This window comes from Solenopsis invicta, chromosome 2 (genome assembly GCF_016802725.1).
Source record: "Solenopsis invicta isolate M01_SB chromosome 2, UNIL_Sinv_3.0, whole genome shotgun sequence".
Taxonomy (NCBI): Eukaryota; Metazoa; Arthropoda; class Insecta; order Hymenoptera; family Formicidae; genus Solenopsis; species Solenopsis invicta.
Genome location: NC_052665.1, coordinates 1,135,647 through 1,157,249, shown reverse-complemented (window position 1 = coordinate 1,157,249; position 21,603 = coordinate 1,135,647). Strand labels below are relative to the sequence as shown.

At 42.1% G+C, this 21,603-nt stretch overlaps 1 protein-coding gene across 7 annotated transcripts in view; it reads left to right on the top strand.

Annotated features, from left to right (window-relative positions):
• Positions 1 to 21,603, top strand: part of LOC105196443 (teneurin-a) — a 480,887-nt gene that overhangs the window by 263,427 nt on the left and 195,857 nt on the right. Inside the window, exon 1 of one of the 7 annotated variants that reach the window (XM_026136510.2) lies at positions 17,149 to 18,179. The exons of the other annotated variants lie outside the window; for them this stretch is intronic. Within the exon in view, the coding sequence (XP_025992295.1) occupies positions 18,140 to 18,179 (40 nt within the window). The 5' untranslated portion in view covers positions 17,149 to 18,139. Of the gene's footprint in view, positions 1 to 17,148; positions 18,180 to 21,603 lie in introns of those variants that run through there. 7 annotated transcript variants of the gene reach the window in all.

Below are 21,603 nucleotides of genomic sequence, written 5' to 3'. Positions count from 1 at the left end.
CATCGATCACACGTTTTCGCCCATGCAGTTTCTTTACAATAATGTCCAGAAGTTTCTCTCTCCGCAACGTGAATTCCGTCGGACATCTGGAGAGATTGATAAAGCTCTGCAACGAACATATGCCGGGAATAAAGTTAGTAACGAATTGGTAGACAATATTTGGGGGAGGGGACGATGCACGTGCAGACTGATATCCATCTTTTACGACAACATTCAGATTCAATTTGCTTCTCAATATCAACCAACTCGTACTGCTTGGCTCGATCTGGACTCGATATCTCTATTTGCCTCTCTCTCTCTCTCTCTCTCTCTCTCTCTCTCTCTCTCTGTTTCTCTGTGTGTCTCTCCTCTCGCACTTTATCTCCTTTCTTTTCTAGGCAACTTGGCCGTTCTGGTTTATAGAATACCAACCTGTGCTACGTTGTTGCAATATATTTCTCTGCAACTTAGAAATATTACATTGAGACCGGAAAGATATCGATGGAAAGCTTCAAGAATACGGAGCAGATTATATTTATTTTTTGTACTTATTTTTGCAAAATGAGCATGGATGTGTTGTCATCCTAATATAATGCCCAAAAAGAATATTAAATAAATTACATTTTAAAAGTAAAATTTTATTCTTTGCTTAAATAGATATGTATTTTAAGAATTATCCGTCATAATTTTAAATTGTCAAAAGATATCCTTTTTACCATTTAAAATTTACATTAAATCACACGTTTCTAAATCCATCGCCAATAAAGTTCATTTTATTAATATATCTCTTAGCGATAAAAGACGGTATTAGATACGTCGTAAATACTGAATGAGAATTCAAATGTGGATACATGAAAGCCTCACTGACATTTAAATCCAAGCGTAACGTCACGGCTATGTTTCCTTAATAGATTATATTAATGATAATCGAAGCGTATTATAAGAAAATCACTCGACGTCATTGAGCTTATAATTATGATTGAAATAAAGGAAAGCGGCAAGATAACTGTTGAATGTAAATTCAACGTTTTATAATGAAAAACTTTTCGCGCATACGGATATAAAAAAGGCTTTTTGTTCCACAATCATTTCGTTCTCGCGCCAGCGTCGTTGCTCTTCCGACAGACTGTGAATGGCAGGTACATAACCCTCTATTCCGTTTCACTCTTCGTCCGCTGAAAGCGGACCGTCGAAAATGGCTCATTAGTATTCAGGTGAAAAACGGACAGCCTGAATCGCACACGTATAGATTATTGACACCTGCCGGCCGATCTTTAGCGCCGAATTTCGATCTGCAGAGCCGGTCAACGCAGGAACAAAATAGACTAAATTCGTGTCGCGAATTTGGCATACACGTCGATATTCCACAGCGTACATTCTATCGCAATTTTGCATGCGTCGCAAACTACTGTAGAGAAGAGAAATATAATTTTGATCCATAGCCAGAGGTGAATTTGAAACAATCTCTGTCAAATGGATTCGTAGCGCGCTTTCCGGAAAAATCGCGCGTTAACGAACGTCCGTGTAAGGAATTATACATAAATTGCGGTATAACGTTCACAGAGTTCATCAATTATGCTAATACGAAAATTCAAAAAGACTTGTTTGCGAGAGCATGAACGCGCATGAAATCCCGCTTAACTCACGCTATCGATCCTCCTGCTTATCTTCTTAACTTTACAGTTTGCACGGTCTTCCTCCCCCTGTTGCATTATCCAAAACAGATATGCGCGCGAAGGCTCTCCCTTCGTCGGTACCGCGCCGAGGCCACCCCTTTTCATCTTTCGTCTTTCGCAATAGCGATACGTGGTACTGCGATAGAACGATCAGTCAGCCGATCGGCATAACCCCTTGAAATTCCACGCTCCCTTTCTAATTTCGATTCCAAAGGGAGACGTTGACATTGACATACCCTCGTCGAATTATACTCCCGTTCTGTTTTATTTAGGCGGTGGCAGCGCATCGCGTGCAATGCATTATTACGGTGCCGGAACCCACGATCAAAATTACTCCGTCCGATTCGCGAATGTCGCGCGTGCATCGAGACCTTATGTTAATAATCGTATTCCATTATCGGAATTAGCGAAAATTAAAATTAATTTGATTGCTCTGAATAAGTCCACAGAGCGATTTTACAAAGTTGACCCGTTTTATAGGTCAGCAGTCACACAATTTTTTCCGAACCAATTACTTCAATGAATTGATACAATATTGCATACGCGGAAAGAACAATTTTGCTGAAATACAAACCTATAAATAATTATGTCGAATCATTAAAAAAATTTATATTGGACGTTTAAGCTAGTTGCCAGAATGTCAAAATTTTTTGCAGCAGTCTCATAATGCTTGAATGTTTCGCAAAATAATTTTGATAGTCCGACATAAAATTATTTTCTGATCCGGATTTAGCTAAATTTTTAGATGTAAGAAGAGTGTTAATGATATAACTTAATTCGACATTAAAATCCCACGTAATATTATGTAATTTTAATTGAATTTAAGAGGATTCTAAAAGTGCCGATGAGAAATGTTTTAATGATTAATCTATTATCGAATGCGATAAGAGAAGATTAGTTATATCAATATGCTTTAATTTTAATTTACAAAATTTTAATTGAAAAAATGTTTTTTATTTCCGTATTATAATTTGAACTGCTCACGCAAATTGCCGGAGTGCATTAATCAACGGCATTACGCAGCTATCCTCCTTTATTTTCGCGAGACCATTTTATGATCGCATTTAGCCGCTTAAATTATACCGTAGAGTAATCATTGCGATAACGTGACGGTTTAAAAAACTCGATTAAATATAAAGCAGTCAGCAGCGGAGATAATTATTGGCGGAATTGGTGACCCAGAAGCCGATATTACGAGTACTTTTTTTTGTAAATAAGCACTTTTTTCCCTTTTGAAGTCTAAACAAGAATCCTCGCGTATCTCTCCGGATGCTGGAAATACCCACGCAATTTCTACGACGTTTAACTGGTAAGCACTTCAGCTCGGTTAGCAGCAGCTCACGCATTTACGGATTGAGTGCGGGAGATGGGAAGAGCAACGCTCTAGCAAGGCGAGAGAGGAAACAGATAGCATAAAGATAGGTGGGGAGAGACGGAGAAAGTGTACGGCAATCTACTTCGCTCCATTCAATCAGCCATCGATTTCTTCGATTTATTGGCCGGTTTAGGAGAAGACGTATGGACGGTACCGCCGTCGGCTGTCGTTACTCTGGTTTAGGGGATGACCGCCCATATTTTCATCCCTCAGCCCCAATCTCTCCTCCTGCATCCTCGCGGTCCGCGTGTGTATGTATATCTATACCTATATATAGAGATATTTCGCATTCGCGAACTGTCCGACCGGTTTTACGTGCGAAGCAACGACCGACTTTTCGAACCCACCGGAAACTCGCTGACGGCGGCCTTTCATCGCAGAGATCTCCCTTGCCTTTCCGTTTTTCATCCTTTTCTCTATCGCTCTCTCTCTCTCTCTCTCTCTCTCTCTTTTTCTTATCGCGGAAGTTTTTAGAAAGTCAACGAGGCGGTGAAGTCTACGTATCGACGTGTACGCCCCCGATAGTTACCAGCCGGGAATTTCTCGAATCCGCGATGGGAAACGAAACGACACCGACTGCTCTACATAATGCAGCTCGCACGACACGTCCATTCCCCGGAGCGGATCGATCCGCTCGATAAGGTATCGACGAATAACGTTGCGTGACATGACAAGTCTCCCGGCAACGGAATATATGGATGAGCTACGAAAATAGAATAAACGAAATTGCGCGTGCATACCTAATGCATGACATGCGCTGTATAAAAGTTCGGCGAGTGAACGGAATACAAGAGTTTAATAGTTAAATCAATATTAGCATCCCATTTTGTGACCCCATTCTTTTTTATGTACAATCCGTACAATCTAACGCACGCACACGCAACATACGTACGCATGCACGTAGTACGCGTGCACGCACACAAAGAACGTCTTGACATTTGATTTACCAAATGTGTCATCTACATACCAATTCGCTATTACATTCCTCGTCAAATAATACTCGTAACTGCGATACAGATTTCGAGAATACAGTTATACATGATAGGCATCTCGCTAAGCGTAACGTGACAAATGAGCGGATTCGTATTATCAGTAATTACATCAGGATTAGCAATGGTTGGCATTAATCCCGTCGTAAATACATTTCGATACTTTGAAACGTTAAATACTCATTGGGCCTTAATGACGGATCAATGCGCGAGTGTAATCTATTTATGAAACTTGCGAACGGCCATCCGCTCGGACGCGAATTGTAAACCGTAAAGTGTTGTAAATGTAACTGATCCGCGCGCTATCGCGTAAACGAGCGCGCGCGCGGAGAAATTATAAGTTTCAATAATCGACGGGTTTTCAAAGAGTTAAACTTCCGAAATGCATAGTTGAATTTTTATTCGTATTGATAATGCGTATTACAGCGTTTATTCGATTACACCTTTGATCAGCGATACTTGACGTTCACAGGCAAGCACAATTATAATATCATTAATTCATAAAGATGGAGTGCAGTTAAAATAGCATTATGAAAGCAATATAAATTCGATGAATATTCGATAAACGATATCAGATAATCGTTTTACTCTACACGGCTTCGGCCGATGTATTAAATCCAAAATATCGTAGTACTCAAATTTATCGATTATTTCTTTAATGCAATGAAGCACCGGCCGGTCACAATGACATAATACTTTTAGCTTGTTCTCTATATCAAGAATAATCGACCGACGGAAATTCGTATCTTACAACGCATCGCGCGGAACGCACGATAAATCATACGTTCTGATTGGCGAAAGTCAATAAAACGACAGGTGTAAAAAACGACAATAATATCGGAGATGGCGCTATTACGTCAATCTCACGATACACCCAACTGCATTGTGCGACACAACTCAGGTATAAATATTTCGTCGGGCTTTGCGTGGCCGTAATCTTTTTCTGGCGCAACGGAGAGGCGGAGGGACACGGATTAGAAGAAAAAGGAAATCGGGAGATTTGTCGGAGAGCTTCGTGTATCGTTCACGATATTTCGTCCAACGAAACCACGCAAAATCTCGGTTGTGCCATCGCTCTTCTCGAAAAATGCACACATTTTTACGTCAGAACGGACAAAGTAACTTATTCATACAGCATACATATCCCAACAGTATCATAGGAGGAATAGTAAAAAAAGTTAATACTTAGTAGGCAGTCTTAATGCACTAGGGAACGAATTTTTAAACGAGCTGCATCGTAAGACGACGACGAAGTCGCAAACTTGCAGCACTTCTATCATTAAGGAGATTGTATAATCAGATAGTAACTTGCTACTTACCACGAAGTATGCGGCGGACAGCGGATGATCAAGTATTTTTTCTTGCAATCTCCCGAAGATGATCATTAATCTTCAAATTGTATTACCGTATTGCGTAATGTTGCTACTCGTCGCAACTTTTCCGAAGATCGAAACGATGCTCTGACGTGGTAACAGGAGAGTAATTAACCGTCATGCACACAATTACTTCGTTTGATTATACGTAAGTTTTATCGGACATGAATTTTTTATCAACTACTTTTTAACCAAATTGAAAACGACATTTTGCAGCGCAAAAATGGAATAGCGAAAAAGAACAGAGATATGTAATATAAAATGTTGAAAGTTTTGACAAATTAAGTTTCTTAAAAGTGAAAACATAAACTAATTTTACCTTTTGGTTAATTGGAACTGGATTTTGCTTTATAAAAACTTAATTTAAAGTTTGTTTGCCGAGAAATTTAATCTTTAAAATTAAAAAGTTACGGCAAATGATAGTTTCTCATCAAAGTTCTTCTAAGAAAAACCCGATTCGAAATCTGTCAAACAGTTTATCATTAACAGACGGAGGTAGCGCGCGTATTTTTGTATCATTAAAGCATAACCCATTGTACACGGCGCGAGAGAGGTCAGCAAACATCGATTTTTGCGTGCGCACGAGAAACGGCAGAAAACAATGTGTGTGGTATTAATGGACGTGGTTGCAAATGAAACGAAGCTCTATCGCGGTCTCGTACGATAGGTGTGACAAATGGCGATGAAGAAGGCGAAGGTGCATGCGGCAAAAACAGAAAACAGTACATTTGAACACTGCTGAACTCGACTAGGCATGAAATCGCGATAAAGGTTTCCAGTCGTACGCATAATGGTACACGGGGTATTGTCTCGGAATCGCCGAAACTTGTCTAAATTACTACACTTGCGTAGATTAAGAGATAGATTATATAAATCCATATTTTCAACACAAGAGCATCAAACACTAAAATAATACTATAAAAATGGAAAATATATAAAATAATTAATCTTTTGTAAACTCAATTATCTGGTAATTCTCATGAGTATTAAAACAAATTTTTCAACGCGCGGAAAGAAGAAAATTAATATATATTTAGCCGTATAAAAGCGGCTGCGATCGCTTATATGGTATAAGAAACACGAATATACGCTCCCCGGTTGGAAGGTATATAATTTCTCCTTGCCGATCATGAGTTTTATTCGAGATTCTAATTTATTCGCTCGATTTCACTAGAGATCGGGGAGGGGAAAAAACGTAGTAGCGGGACGGCACAGTCGATGGACATTGATTTTCTTGTGCGGTACGGAAGAGTTACTGGCCACGCCAACGAGCGGTATTAATGGATGCGGTTGCAAATGAAACGAAGCTATACCGTGGCGTCGTGCGGTGCGTGTGACAAACGAGGAAAGGCTGGAAAAGCCGGGGGGTGAAGAGGGGTTGAAAAAGAAGTCGCTGCAACACCGAGGTGGTCCGTCGCAAGACCAAGCGATTGCGGTGCAAAGAACAACGTCGCTGTCGGTCTACGAGTCTACGGCCGGGCGACACAGAAGCAACGCCGCGACGCCGGTTCCGCGAGAGTGGCACGTAATCGTTTACACGGAATTCGTCCGATACGGTGCGACGTGTAACAAAGAAGAGAGAAAGAAAGAGAGAGAGAGAGAGAGAGAGAGAGAAACGCAACGACGGAACTGTTCGAGTTGGCCGGCACGAAGGACGCATGGAATTCGTTTGCGTTTTAATGAACATGCGAATAATCGCGATTCTTTCACCTAGGCTATTCGCCGTTCCTTCAATGCCGACGATGACATTCGCGCGGAATTGCAGAACAGTTGCGAGAGGACGGGAACTCGTTTTCGCTCTCGTCCTCGTTCACCACAGCTCTCGATGTTTGAATTTACGAAGGTAATTCGCCTGCTATCCAATTCATCGCGCGCCTTTTTCGCTAAATTACTTTTTCGAGAGGAGTGCGACTTTTGTATGGAGAATTGAGCAAATTACACCACGCAATTGTGAAAGGAATATGTGTATCGGCGAAATAGACGGGATACGTGCTAAGTAATGGAAATTGCATTTCAAATAAACCTCAGCACCTTATAATTGGTTTCGCGCATCGTGCTTTTTATATGGCAAACAAACAAGCGGAAACACCGCGCTTGTTAGACGAAACTGTTTCTTTTGATATTGTTAAGGAGTAATAATAATAACGCACAACTACTTGCAGCAGACATTTAGCGGCAAACTGTAATAATGAAGAAAATAATAGCGGTTATATAATTTCGCTGCGCGGCGGCGATTTCTCGGGCTGCATTTGACCCGAAAGCACAAGCTTATAACTTGTCGGATTTTGCGTTACGAGGTGGAAAATAGATTTTAAAATGAGTCTTGAAACGCGTGTTCTCAATAAGTATTTGCAAAGAACATAATTTCATTTCCGCTCATTCTTCCGTGATAAACTACCTTGGTGCGAACACAAGTACCTCGAAATTTTCTTCGATTTTATTTATACCTATCTCCCAATCTAAAATAAACTTGAGAAACTTATTGCAATAAATTAACGCCAGTTAACAGACTGCCTTCAAGGGAAACTCTTGAAAATTAAGATTTCTAGTTGAATATAACAGATAAAACAGGCAAATAAATAACAATCAAAATATATAAATATTATCACAATAATAAGTTATATCTAAGATGAAGAAAAACAATTTGTACAAATCGCTTTTTATGTTATAAAATGAGGTTACCACTGTATTATTTATCGCTACCCATATCACGGCGCCGTTCGCGAAAATAGCGCCATACAGGGAATAGGAAATGAGAAAACTCTTACTCAGGATTGACTGAGGAAGGTCTGGTCACCCTAGTTTAATCGTGCGCATACCATATGTCCAGACACATCCGGTACAGTTATGGCGGACGTGTCCACACCATCCTAAATTGCTTGCTAGGATCGTAACTGGTGTTACCGGATGGTCTTGCCATAGCCTAGATTTTTTCGTGTCGGTACGAGCGTCACGCACATCGTAGAACGGCCAAATATTACTCTCTCTTTACACCACAGATATATACAATATTTTATTAGGAATGGCTTGTATTGCTACGCGTAAAGATTGCGCAAAAGGAAAGAATTACTCAAGCAATATGCAGTTTATGAAAGTTTATTGAGGTATTTATCTTGATGTAAACATCAAGATAACATATAATATTTTATGATACAATTACAAACACAATGTAACATGAAATTATAAATGTAATTATGAATATTTATTAATCGCAGATAAGAAAATTCATGAACATTTAAATTAATTTTTTGACATTTCTCATCTATGAGATTTGATTTCAAAGGATGTCAAACCGTTTTCAAAGGTTTACTTGGTCAGACAATCGCGTCGACTTACTAATGCAGTGACTAATCGGTTCACTAACGGGATGCGGGGTAAACCTAGGTAATGCAAACTTCGCCTAGTTCAAACCGATCGTTCCACCTGTATTACCGTCAACACGTCGGGTACGCGGATAAACACAAACAAGCCGATATTCGGCGCAGAGCGGTCCGCAGATAACGCACTTCCTCCCGCGGCTTGACATCGTGTCGCGTTTCATGCTCGACACCGCAGTCGTCCAACCGTGACGCGATCTCGACGAACATCTGGAAGCCTCGCGGGCCCCACCGAAAGATTTATCCTCGCGTAATGACAGGGCATCGGGCACCTCCGGTGCATAACTGTCATGTCGTATAGCGGACGTTTCGACGCGGCGACGATGTGACACGATCAAGATTTCGACCTACCCTCCATCTATCCCTATCTCCTTCTCTCTTCCACACATCCCTTGCCTCCTTCCCTCTCGCTCTCTCTCTTACTCTCTCCATCCCTCTGTTTCGTAGCGCACATATGACGACAACCCTCGGACCCCGCATCCCGATGCGCGCGTAACATTGACAGAATATCGTTATCGGCCAATGGCGATCTGCGACGGTGCCGTCGGGACCGCGTAACACGCGCCCGATATTACGAGCATAAAAGGCACCCGCCGAGGCGAGAAGGAATTCCCGAGAGTGCCAGAGATAATATCGCGAGCGATGTCCGAAGCATCGTTATGAGCGTCGACGTATTTTTAACCCGTCATCGTTCCCGCGAAACCTTTAGTGTGTCGTTTTGGCGTGAACTTTTGCTCTTTCGCAATTATTGTGTGACATTTGAACTAAATTTATGCGCAAAATTAATGAAGATTCTATTCGGACATGCTTTTCCCAATGCTTCTTTTAATATTTTATTAAAATGTTTCTATAAAAGTAACTTTACATTTGCGAGCAAGTGATCATGTGCACTCTTCGATTACATCTAGAAACGGCAGAAAATAGAAATTAACTGCACTTATTATCTTGTTTGTTCACTGTTTTTATTTTCTTTCTTTTTTTTGCGATCTGGGGATTTCAGGCAAAAACGGAACATCTACTATATATTCCGACTATATTTCGAACGAACGTCAGACCCGCCATCTCTTATTTCGCGAGGCGGCTATATACAGAAATTCGATTTTGCATAATCCGGACTGCCGAACCGATCATGAACGCGGTAAGATATCACCCGTCCGTCCGGAAATAGGTATCGAATCAGGTTGCCGCCGCGATGCACGATCGCGGCAACGCAAATAGCGTAATCGCAGACACACGCTCGTGGATTGCCGCACGAGTTCTCTTAATGATACGTTTGTACTCGACTGATATCGGGCGTGTTCTCCTAATGACACATTTATACTTGGCTGATATCGGACGAGCGGCACGTAGATAACCGCATCGGGAAAGTGGCCGGCGGCGGCGCCGGGGTGAGCGAATAAAAGCAAGCAGGAACCTCGGGAGCGTTTTGCAGATATTCCGTCGGCCGCTATCGCTTTTTATGGCCGCCGATTGTACGGTCGCATGGACGCAGATAGGCGAGCGGAGCGGGCATGCGGAAACAGGACAGAATATGTGGGCGGCGGTACGCACACACGCGGTCGACTGGTGTATTAACGCGCGCGTGTGTTGTGTATACTTGAAATAATACTACAAGTCCGGGGTTATCCGCTAGCGATGCTAGAAGTCAGAGGCAACGAGGTGAACTTGGAGCCCGATGATAGTGGTGTTCACGGTAGTGGTCTTTACGAACACCAGCAGCAGAGCGGCAATATTGGTGTCGTAGCGTCACCGCCAACACCACCGCTATCACTAATGCCGTGGTGTCATGGAGACACGCCGTGAACACCGATTAACGATGAGGAAACATATGGTAGTTAGCGGCGTCAGTATCGCCTTCCGACGTGCTCTCTCTTCGCAGGCGTAATCGTTCACGCGATATCCCGGTTATACGGGCAGATTTAAATAATATTCACTTTAACAGATTTCAGAACGAGTTTCATTATTTTTCTCGTTTCCACGGTAATTCGTGTCCCGCCGGGAAATATATTTCGCGCTCGCGAGAACCCACCCCCTCCGATGGATCCTCTTTCTCTTACTGACTCTCGCTCCTTCTAACGCGGGCGGCACTCCTTTTTCCTCACACCTGCCAGGCCGCTGACACTCTTCTAACGCCGCTCCCCTTTTCCACCCTGCTCCAGTCACTCACTCTCTTTCTCTCTTCTCTCTCTTCTCTCTCACTCACTCACTCACTCACTCTCTTCCGACCTCGTTCCGACCGTTCCTCCCTCATGCTCGTAGCGCTACGTACACGGCACAAGCGACTTTTATCGTTTTGCGCCGTTTATGTTTATACGCCGGAATAAGGCTCCAATGGGCTCCTTGCTCGCCATGAAATTGAAATCCCGCCTTTCCTCTGGAGGCATTTGCGCGCTCTTTTACTTCGCGAGCTGACCTATCGTCCAGGTTATAGGTACTCTCGCGCGAAATGAGACGTATCGGACGGTCGATGAGCTATTTTGCCAGTCCTCTGCTAAGTTCGTCGCCTATAGCGCTGATCCAAATTGTTCGCGCGATATTACAGTGTGCCTTAAGTTTCTAAACTCCAATCCATGTTTTTATCGTGACCTCATTTCCATCGGCAAGTAGTGATCGAAGATGTGATCGAAAGATTCTTATATAGAAGACTTATATGTATGGAAACGATTTATTAACTTGTTTTATTATTTCCATTTGTAGTTTAAGATATGACGAGTTATGTATATAGTTTCTTATACATAATACATTTTATCAAAATATGAAACGATTTGTTTAATGTTGGGCAAACATTGGGTTTTCTGACTCAGCAGTAATTGGATTTTATAGCGCTTCACTAATAATAAACGGCATACAAAGTTAAGTCAATTGATCGACATAGTCTCTGTTCAGTTGACGAAGATTTCGATTAACGGTTAGCATATTACATATTTGAAGGGCCGTTTTCATTACGATAATGCCGGAATTTCGCATTATATCGAGATCGTAGTAGCATCGGTACGATGAAAGATCGCCGTTCGAATATTAATGAGGCTTCTGTCTCATGGCAGAAGTTGCGAAATCTGGCGTTAAGCGGTCGGAACGTGAGTATAGGCGAGGGAGTAGCTGCGTGCCCGGGAAACCGTTGCCCGGATTTGGTGGCGATGTAGAGTTTTCGACGAGACGAAGAGAGAGGCATAGACACGGTAGCCCCTGAGGCGGTGGGATGAAGAGGGTGCAGAAAGCCCTTATCTTACCTGAACTCCTGCGCTGCAGTCGGGCATTCATAAAGTCCCGAGTTAAGCCTCTCTCCCTGCCCTTTCTCCGTTCCCTCCCACACCCCATTTGCGTTCTTTCTCTCTCTCCCTCCCCCTTTCTCTCACTCTCTCTCTCTCTTTCTCTCTATCTCTATCTCTATCTAGCTAACGGTTCGCCACTCTCATCGTCTCTTGTACTCTCCATCTTTCTCACACCCATCCACTAGAGGTTTCTACGTATAGTAGCTTGTACCGGCTTGACCGAGAAGATATAATCCGCTGCACACACTAGTTACAACCCATTAGGTACCTCTAGCTAGCTCAGCTACACTCTTCTCTTCTCTCTCTCTTTCTCTTTCTCTCTCTCTTTAACTCCCTGCTTTGCTCTTCCGCCCCTTAATAATGCATCTAGAGGAGATGCTTAATCGAGTCTCGTAACTCATTTGTGATTCGGTGGATGCGCTCTCGTTCTTTGCCTCTTCGTCCACTTTCCTCCTGTCTGCCTTTGGAAAGAACTTTTCATCGACAGCGCTGTCGGTGTTACAAGCGCTACTGGATTCACCTGAGAACCTTTCCAGTTCGGTGAAATTAAATGACCATGGCTCGCCTTAAAGTTTCGATCTATTGATTTAACCAGCCCTATCAACTCGGCGTGACCCTCGCCGGAAAATTTGATTGTCGGCATAGCCTCGGCCGGCGGATTGCTTGTCGTGGATTTTATAACCCGGATACTTTCGCGCGATCAATGGTGTATTCACGGAAAATTGCAGGTTAAAATGCTGTTTAGGTCGACCGGCGCTGGCACGATAACGCGATAAACGGTATCCTCCGTCGATTAAAGCTATTGACTGGCACGATAGGACATATAATAGTACATAGGAAAATAATAGTTATGTTCATCGAGTGTATGTGTGTGTGTGTGTGTGTGTGTGTGTGTGTGTGTGTGTGTGTGTCGAGATTATTTAATTTTTAGTTTACATCTTTAAATTCCATATATCTTGGACATTTAAAATTGATATTTTTATTTTTTTAAAAGAATATAAAAATGTTGAGCCTGTAATTTAGTCATTATTTGTGAGATAATAATTATTCAGATGCTTATATTATCTCTTCTAAATGTTAATAAAATTAATAGAATGAGAATATATTTCCGTGGAATAGTAAGATAAATTTTTTCTCTCTTTACGAAGAAGATTCATTGCCGCGGTCGAGCGAGAAAGTATAAGAAAGGAACCAGGAAAATAATTTACCTACAATCGTTGAATCGTATTTAACGAACGATGTATACGGTGGCAATTACATGTGCACAAGCCTCCACTAGTAGGCCATAACGAGAAACGTTTACATATGTATACTACCGCGTTTATTTACGTTCATCGATGTGCAACAATGCCGCGCGCGTTAATTGCAGGTGCCGCGTAGACGTATTATACACCGGCCGTAATATCGCCATCAACCGTGAAATGACGCCGCGCACCCGTCATTAATTTACAAAACGGTCATTAGAGCGTACGACATACGAAGTAGCTTCTTCTGGATTTGGCCGGGGTAGAAATGAGGGAGGGGGGGGAGGGTGGTCGTTAAAAAATGTCTGATGAATATGCATAAGCCGACCGACCTTTAACGATCCGCCAAATTAGAATATACAACCTCGTGAAAGTTATGTAATTTCGTGTCCCTTGTAATTAGTGACTGTGTACTTCTCTCGGCGTTCGCCGACGGGGGTCGCTTTCCGAGGGCGCATATCTTTGCAAACATTATAGCGCGAAGAAACGCGGCTGTGGTGAAGCGACGACATGCTATTCACTATTCACTGTGTGTCACTTATTTAACATCATATTTAAAAGTCACGCTAATACCGCGCTAATGTCCTCTCATTTGAAATAATGTCTCTAACTTGCGTTTTTATTATATTAATATTATCTATATTTCTCTCGTTGCGTGTTGCATTACGCTAAAATTAGCGTGAAAAAAAACGATGTTTGCAGGAGGTCACGGGAGCAAGTTTTTTTCAAAAATGTAAACCGGGATTTCAAGTTTCCGCGTCGGTCGTTTTTAGGCTGGCCGGTTTTAGGTCATGGAAACGCGGAGCTGCGAAGCGATAAAAAATCGCGCGAATGGGACACAATGCACGACAATGGATAGCTGGCGCTTTACTTTCGTTATTTTCCAACCATTTCCCTCTTCGGCATCAAACATCCACACCATTATATTGGCGTTCTTTTACGTAAAACCAATCTGTAACGTATGATGCATTGCTCCGCTGCGCGCACACATGCCGCGGCCCCAAAGTCCCTGATGTATGTGGAGCAGGGACGGCTCATTGGTCTATTTTAGGGAAACGGTTTCTGTCCCGGGGGTGTATTTCGCTTCCGCCGCGACCCAACCCAGGATGATATTGGATTCATCATTCAAACATCTTCAGAATCGCCCATCCGCGCTAGACTATACAAATCAACATTTGTTTCGGAAAAATCGACCAGTCTGCCGCACACGATCAATAACGTTCAAAATAATACGTCGCTCAATACTTGAATTTCCATGGCGCACAAAAATATGTGCGAATAAGTTTAACTATCGTGAGCTATATATTTGTGTGCGGCTTGTGTTTAAAATCGCTGCTTGCTGTAAAAATAAGGAAGAATTTTCGATCAATCTGCCGTAAATACTAGAAGAACTCGGTGAATGCAACAAAGAGTGCTACTGCGTGATTGGCTAAAAAGTGCTTCGACTAAAAGCAGCTAAGCAATCTGAAGATTGGGAAGGTTAAAACTCGACCTTACCGCCCACCGATGCTCGCCGTTACGTTCTATAAAAGTGCGTTGTAAGAGCCCTCAAGGTATATACTTTTCTTGAACGCGGCACTCCTGAGGGAAAATTCTACGATTTTCTCGATAGTTGGTTACTGGCTTTCTATCTCCCGTCCAGGGAGAGAACGTTTACCGTTTCTTTTAATTTCCCGACGCGGTGAAGTTAAAAAACAAGTAAGATGCATCGTCCAACGTCATTATATCTCAAATGAGATTGTATGCATATCCAGCGATAAGTTGCCTTGTTAACAGTTTTTCTACGTTATTTGTAAAATGATCATTTTTCGAAAGATACTCTTCGTTCGTAAGCTTTCTTCATACCATATCCCGCTCTGTGATCGGGAAATAAAGTCGCAGCTTTAACGAATCAACGTTGACAATTTTATTCGTGGATTACTCGAAAATGTGAAACTGTTTCACGAAAAATATATCTGGCGTGGAACAGATAATAGCAATGTATGAACGGGCTATAAAAAGAATATTCAGTTACTGACGCATTGCCTTTCACGCGCGCCAACGCAAAAATTACACGATGAAAATGGAAGAGTGATACCTGATTGTTTCAATTTTGCACCACGTTTGTTGATTCCAACATCTTGTGTATAATATCAGTGCCAATTATTTTTCTGCGATCAACACTCTAATTAGAATTCGTACCACTGCAGGTTGCTAATTATTCCGCGCACAAATTACAGCGTAATCTCTCTTTCAGAGATACTGAAATAAACGAAGTAACTTTGAGCTGCGTGCACAGTTTTCGTATCTGTATTCAGTCTCGCAAAGTCTTTCAAAGGCCGCTGATTGCTAATGTCGGAACATCCGAAGCGGCGATCCATGAAACGGCATACCCCGGCGTACCACCTTCTTAATGATACACCGGTCCCATTGGATGCGCGTATTTTTCTGGCGGCGCATTGCCAACGATTCATTAATTGCTGACCTTGTTAGCGTAGCATTGTGAAACGATGGTCCCGCAGCGGTGCTTGAGCGGTGCCCGCGGGAGTAACCGAGAGCGCGACCGGGAGACAAAGAGGGTGCAGAGACGAGGAAGACGAAGAGAGAGAGAGAGAGAGAGAGAGCCTGGCATTGTCATGCATTCAGAGCCTCGCCATATAATAATGCCTGGCTCCTTTGTCGCTTATACTCGCCCCCTGTTTTCCGCCACGCTCTACTCACGACCGCCGACGAACATTGCTCTGTTCGCTCGTATTTCCGTGATGGCACCTCGTTTACCTTCTTACCGTTCGCCCGATATCGGAAAATACAGGTCGAACCAAGCTTTATCTAACTTAATCGTTGGCTAATTTAAGACGGTTTAATTAAGAATTAAAATTCCAGAATTTAAGAATCTTTCGCTAATTAAGAGCTTTACAAATATCTTGGTATCTCAAATGACAGCAGTATCTTATAGATATATTTTCCTCCTTTCTGTCAGTGTGCAAGCAAGAATAACATTATTCCAGTATCTGGGTATTGAATTGATCACATAAATTTTTGCCGCTCCACCCTAATGATAACAGGATTACGAAGAAGCAGCTTTTTAATCCTATTTTCTTATCAGTTTCGGGGATCATCCACACGAAGTTAATCAATACTACGCGTTCTCGCGACGTCATAAAAACATCCCTTCCGCTATCCAAACAATCGATGGACCGTTAATCCAATCTATCGTCCTTTACCGTTCACATCATATCAAGTCCCTTTTCGCGAATACAATCGCTTCTCCTTTGCGATAAAAAACATGCCACTCTGATCGACGGCGGAAGTGATAGTCGTAAAAATCTGCCCATTACCAACTTGCCGCATTACAGTAGCGTGAAATACCTTTTTGCAATTTGTATCACCGCGCGCCGAAAAAGAGATGAACGCGCAGGAGATAGGAAAGAGGAGGGGAGGGGGGGGGAGAGGAGCGGCAGGTGAAGATGGCTATGAAGGTGAAGAAGGCGGTGGTGGGCCGTGTTCGGATGTTGGAGCGACTGCCGTGCTCTGACGAGGGACAACTGGGCCAATCGATACCGCAGCCGGTGGTGGCTGCCACGATAGAGCGAGCGGGATAGCGTGAGGGAACGGAGGGTGCAAGGTGGCGGCAGGGGGATGCGCGGGTACGTCGGCAGGGAAGACGGTAGGTCGATGGGGTTGCGGGAGCGGCGGGAGTACGATGGTGCGAGAGCGAGAGGAGAATGAGAGCGAAGGAACAGGGCAGAGGTGGCGGCGGATGGGATGTCGCGGGGGTGGCAGTCGGCGTGCACCCCGAGTCGACCACCGACGCCCCTCCCGTCGCGGATGGCGCCACGATCGCCGACATCCTCTTCGTGTAGCGTGGCTGCTGTCGGCCTCTCCGAATGTGCGACCGACACTCTGCGCAGAATCGGCTTGCGAAGGAGCGTTGTGCCACAATGTTATCGGGCTTGTCGTTTTACTCCGTGTCCCTATTGTTGTTGACTTGGTTGGACCGGTAAAAAAAGGGGAAAGAAAAACGAGTGGGCGGAAGAAGGTGCAGTGCGTGAGACACGTTTGGTCAAGGGTGAGACGCACTCTCCATTTCTTCCGGAGAGAGAACCGCATCATCGACGTTTCCGTTGTGACGAGCCGTTGGCGCTACCTTCTGGACCAATTGTTCCTGTCATAACCTTGAATCGGGTCAACGTCTCACAGGGACATTAGCAGGTGCTACGATCATGTGAGAAGTCATCGTTCCTCGTACTTGTAAGATCCGCGTTACATAAGACGAGAGACTTGATAAATCGTATGCTGTGAATTATTCGGAGACTCTCTTGGCACGAAAATCCAATTTTTCGCTGATCGTAGAGATAAAAAATAGAAAAAAAAAAATTTGCGACGTAACAAGTTTTACGCGTTGATCTTCGTAGCGCAGGATTCTCGTAACCACGCGCACAGCAGTCATGGCGCGAAATGTGAGAGGTGAACGCCCGCGCCCAAATACGCGCATGCAGTGAGCTTTTTCTTGTCAAGTGTACGCTCGGACGATCGCGTTACATTCGTCGTGTTCTCTCTTGTACGGACGTCGACCTTGTCCCGCGTTCACGTGGATTCCGCCATTTTCGAAGGGGCATCATCGCGCACGAAGGATCAAGCGCCGTACGCGTGTGTACGCGTGCACATACATCTGTGCGAATCTGCGCACGGCCAAACTTGTAGGAACAATACCGTACCGGAAGTGGCGAATGGGTGGCCTGCGCGACTGTTTGAGATGGAAGTGAGTAATAGCAGAGTAAAGTGACCGCTGTATTGGTCGTGATGATCATCGTACGGCCATAAACTGTCGCCCGTGTGATTCAATTGCTACCGCAAGCCGACCCAGCAGCAACGATGCATCACTACTACACGCAAGAAGATATAGATCGTGTTGGTACGTACGGAATAAAGAGGATGCTTGCGTAGAACGACGCAACGAGCGTGCCAAATTAACTTTGCATAATAAAAGTAAAGTTTTCGGTAGTTAACAACCATATGCTCCAATTTTCAACGCATAATTTACGAACTTTTATTAACGCATGTTTATTATACGTAATTACGATTCTTTTAACATTCTATCTCCGATTATTCATGCATTTGTGATTTTACGAAATGTCGAAGATTATATCTAAAAATTGAACAATTTTGATAGACGATTTTAATATATGTTCGATTAAGAAACATGACTTGGATCAAAAAGGTAATTTCCCAAAACTGCATACAGCTGCAAAGCTCACTTGACATGCTCGAATATCGTAATCTGCATTGCAGATCCGATCGATATGTAACATCGCAGAATTACCAGTCAAAACAAAATTTCATTTTGCTTTAAGGCATATGCGTTACCGCATTATTGCGGTTTATACATGTATCGGTTCAATAATTTTTAATCGTACTTTCATTAGGAGATTCGTTACAATTAATTACCTGAAATAAGAGATATTTCCATAATATAAATAAACTGACAGTTAATTTACATACGTAGTAACGCTGTAACGTAATATAATATATATTTGACGAGAAATATATTCGTTCTTTTTGTTACGGGAAGGCATGCAGACGCTATTCTTAACGTTAACGTGCCTATTTGGCAAATGTATGCAAGTTAGATCCCAGGCGTACCGGGTGCCCCCTTGTATTCAGAATTATATTAGGTCCTTCGGGCTTTCCGCGCTGGTCTTACTTGGAATTTAAATTGGACCAGATACGTTACGGACGAAATGAGAGAATGAAATAAAACCTTTAGTGCTAGTCTCAACTCAAAAACTTTGGGACCACATTTCGACTCACTCGATTTGATCTTAGGGATTGTAGTCGAAACGCTAATTGCTCATTTCTTTGTAAACTGTTTTTAAATACAAAAATATTTAGTATGCAAATGTATATTACATTCCATGTTATTATTATAATGGTTGTAATATTTGGTTTTTGTTATAGAAAAAAAGAAGAGTCGAGCGTACTTAATTTTTGATAATTCGATATCTTTCAACATTTCTTAAAACCAGCAAAGTTTCTTAAGTAACTAGTGCAAATTTGTGATATAGTCGGGTGATTAAAACAAACTTACTGCCGTTCGCGAGTTGGATCGTTAAATAAGTTATTCGCATCCTTTCTCATGCGCTTTACATTAGTTCCGTTAACCAGAATGGACCGCAATCGTGCGGACGTAGATGACAAAACTATGGCGATATCATTGGACTCGCGAACTCGAGAAACAATGCGGGGGCGAAAGTGTAGGGCACATTGTGCATTGTCCGTACGGCCGACCGACGCACGTATTCCCGGAGCCCGTGGCGCATTGTGCTTTAAGACCGTAGCTCGTAAGCAAATTAGAATGGTGCACGTGGCTCGCATAAGTCGACCCACTGTCTGCCTGCGTGTAGGATATGTTGGAGTGGATTTGTACGTCGATGACCCCTTTTCCCCCGCATGCATCGCGCGTACTTTCCGCGTTCGATGCCGATGGGGGTTTCCTCCTCCTGCTCGGCGCTCAAAGGGGCACAGGCGCATCGGCAATTACGCCACTTTATTGCTAGGGTTACGTGTCGCGCGTGGAATTAATGCAATCTCGTGGAGGGAGGCGGCATTCTACCGTGTTTTTCATGGTGTAAACGTTTTCACGGCCGCGAGGCGACTCGAGACGAAATCGAGGCATGGACCACCCGCGTCGACGATCCGCATCTGCAATATGTCGCGTCTAATTGAATTCAGGAAAATCGATCAACCCCGCTTATTGCTTAGCAGGGTGCATCGATATAGAAAAGGAAAAATGTTCAAGAGAGCTGTGAAAGAATTCGGATTCACTCAAATTTTTCAAGAGTTCCAAGCGATTTAAATGCTAGAGCGTTTTTTGTTTTTAAGGATATATTTAATATTATTTATATTTGTTGCAAATTATAATTATGTGCAAATAATTAAGAGTATAGTAGCTATAATATCCGAAAATATGACCGAATACTTACCTGAATAAGAATAGTACGGCAAAGAGCAAAAAAGAGTTAAATCTTTTATCTAATATAGAATTATATTTGATAATAGTTGCGTAAATACAACGTTGCAGCTACGATAATAGTTCCCTCTCATGATTTGCCCTTTGTTTATTCTGTCAAGATAAATTGAGCGCCATTATTGCTATGTATTATTCGTGCTCTATCATCATCTCCAGTTCGTTAACAGTAAATTGCAAAAATAAAAAATCTGTATTCTTTATTAAACTGTGATTATTACACAAACATCTATTCACAATTTATTTATATAATCAAAGTCTTTATTTTGAATTTATAAATCCAATAAATCTATTAAAAATCCAATTTATTTAATAGATTGATTTATATAATAAATGAGATACAAATAATGTATTAATTGTTTGTTCAACTTTACAATTTGTATTATATTATTTTATAATATTTTATAACGTTACTAAATTTTTAAAAAATTTTAAAGAAATTGCTTGAATAACGTAAAAGCATATGAAATAAGTTTACACATGAGGGGTAAGTACATAAGGGGGAACAAAAAATAGAACAGTCCGAGTGTCGATGAGAGCATTAATGGCTAACGGTGCAGCCATCAGCGGACAGGAAGCTTCACATTGATCGTTCTACATTCACTTCGGCAAACAACCATGACAGTCTGTCGGTGAGCGTCGAATAATTCGCTGCCCCTACTGCCTGTCTAAGCGACACAACACGGTCGAAAAGTTTCGGACAAGGCAACTCCGACGTTTAGCTCAAAAAGCGGTGCTTACGGACGAACTCGGCGAATGACGTACATGTTCGGAATTCTCTCTTCATAATGCGATACGTCACAATCTTCCTAGCGAACGATGCGCAAACATACGATAAATAATTTTATCGCATGATTTGTTTCATCATTTTTGGGATAATCGTATTACAATTTAAGAACATTTGGACTCTACAGTACTGACTAAAAATTATCAAAATTTGTAAAAACTGTAAGCTTTTTAGATTTAGGTTTCTTTTTTTTTTTCTTAATCAACGACAATAAATTTTGTCGTAAATATTCAAATTTTAGTTCTGAAATTAACTGTAAAAAAAAATTTGGCTTATAATGGCTTAGCAAAAATGACCTCGTTTTTCTGTAATTTTAGATAAAATAAATAACTTTTAAACGAGTGAGTGGATATAAATAAAATTTTGCACAAATATTTATTAGAGTAGAAAATTTTATTTAATTTGTAATATTATTTGTTTAAGTAAACATTGTTAAATTTGTAAATAAATACAATAAAACACGATTTTCATAAGATTTAAGAGCAAAAAATGAAAAAAACTTAAATTAATAAAAGAGTTATACTA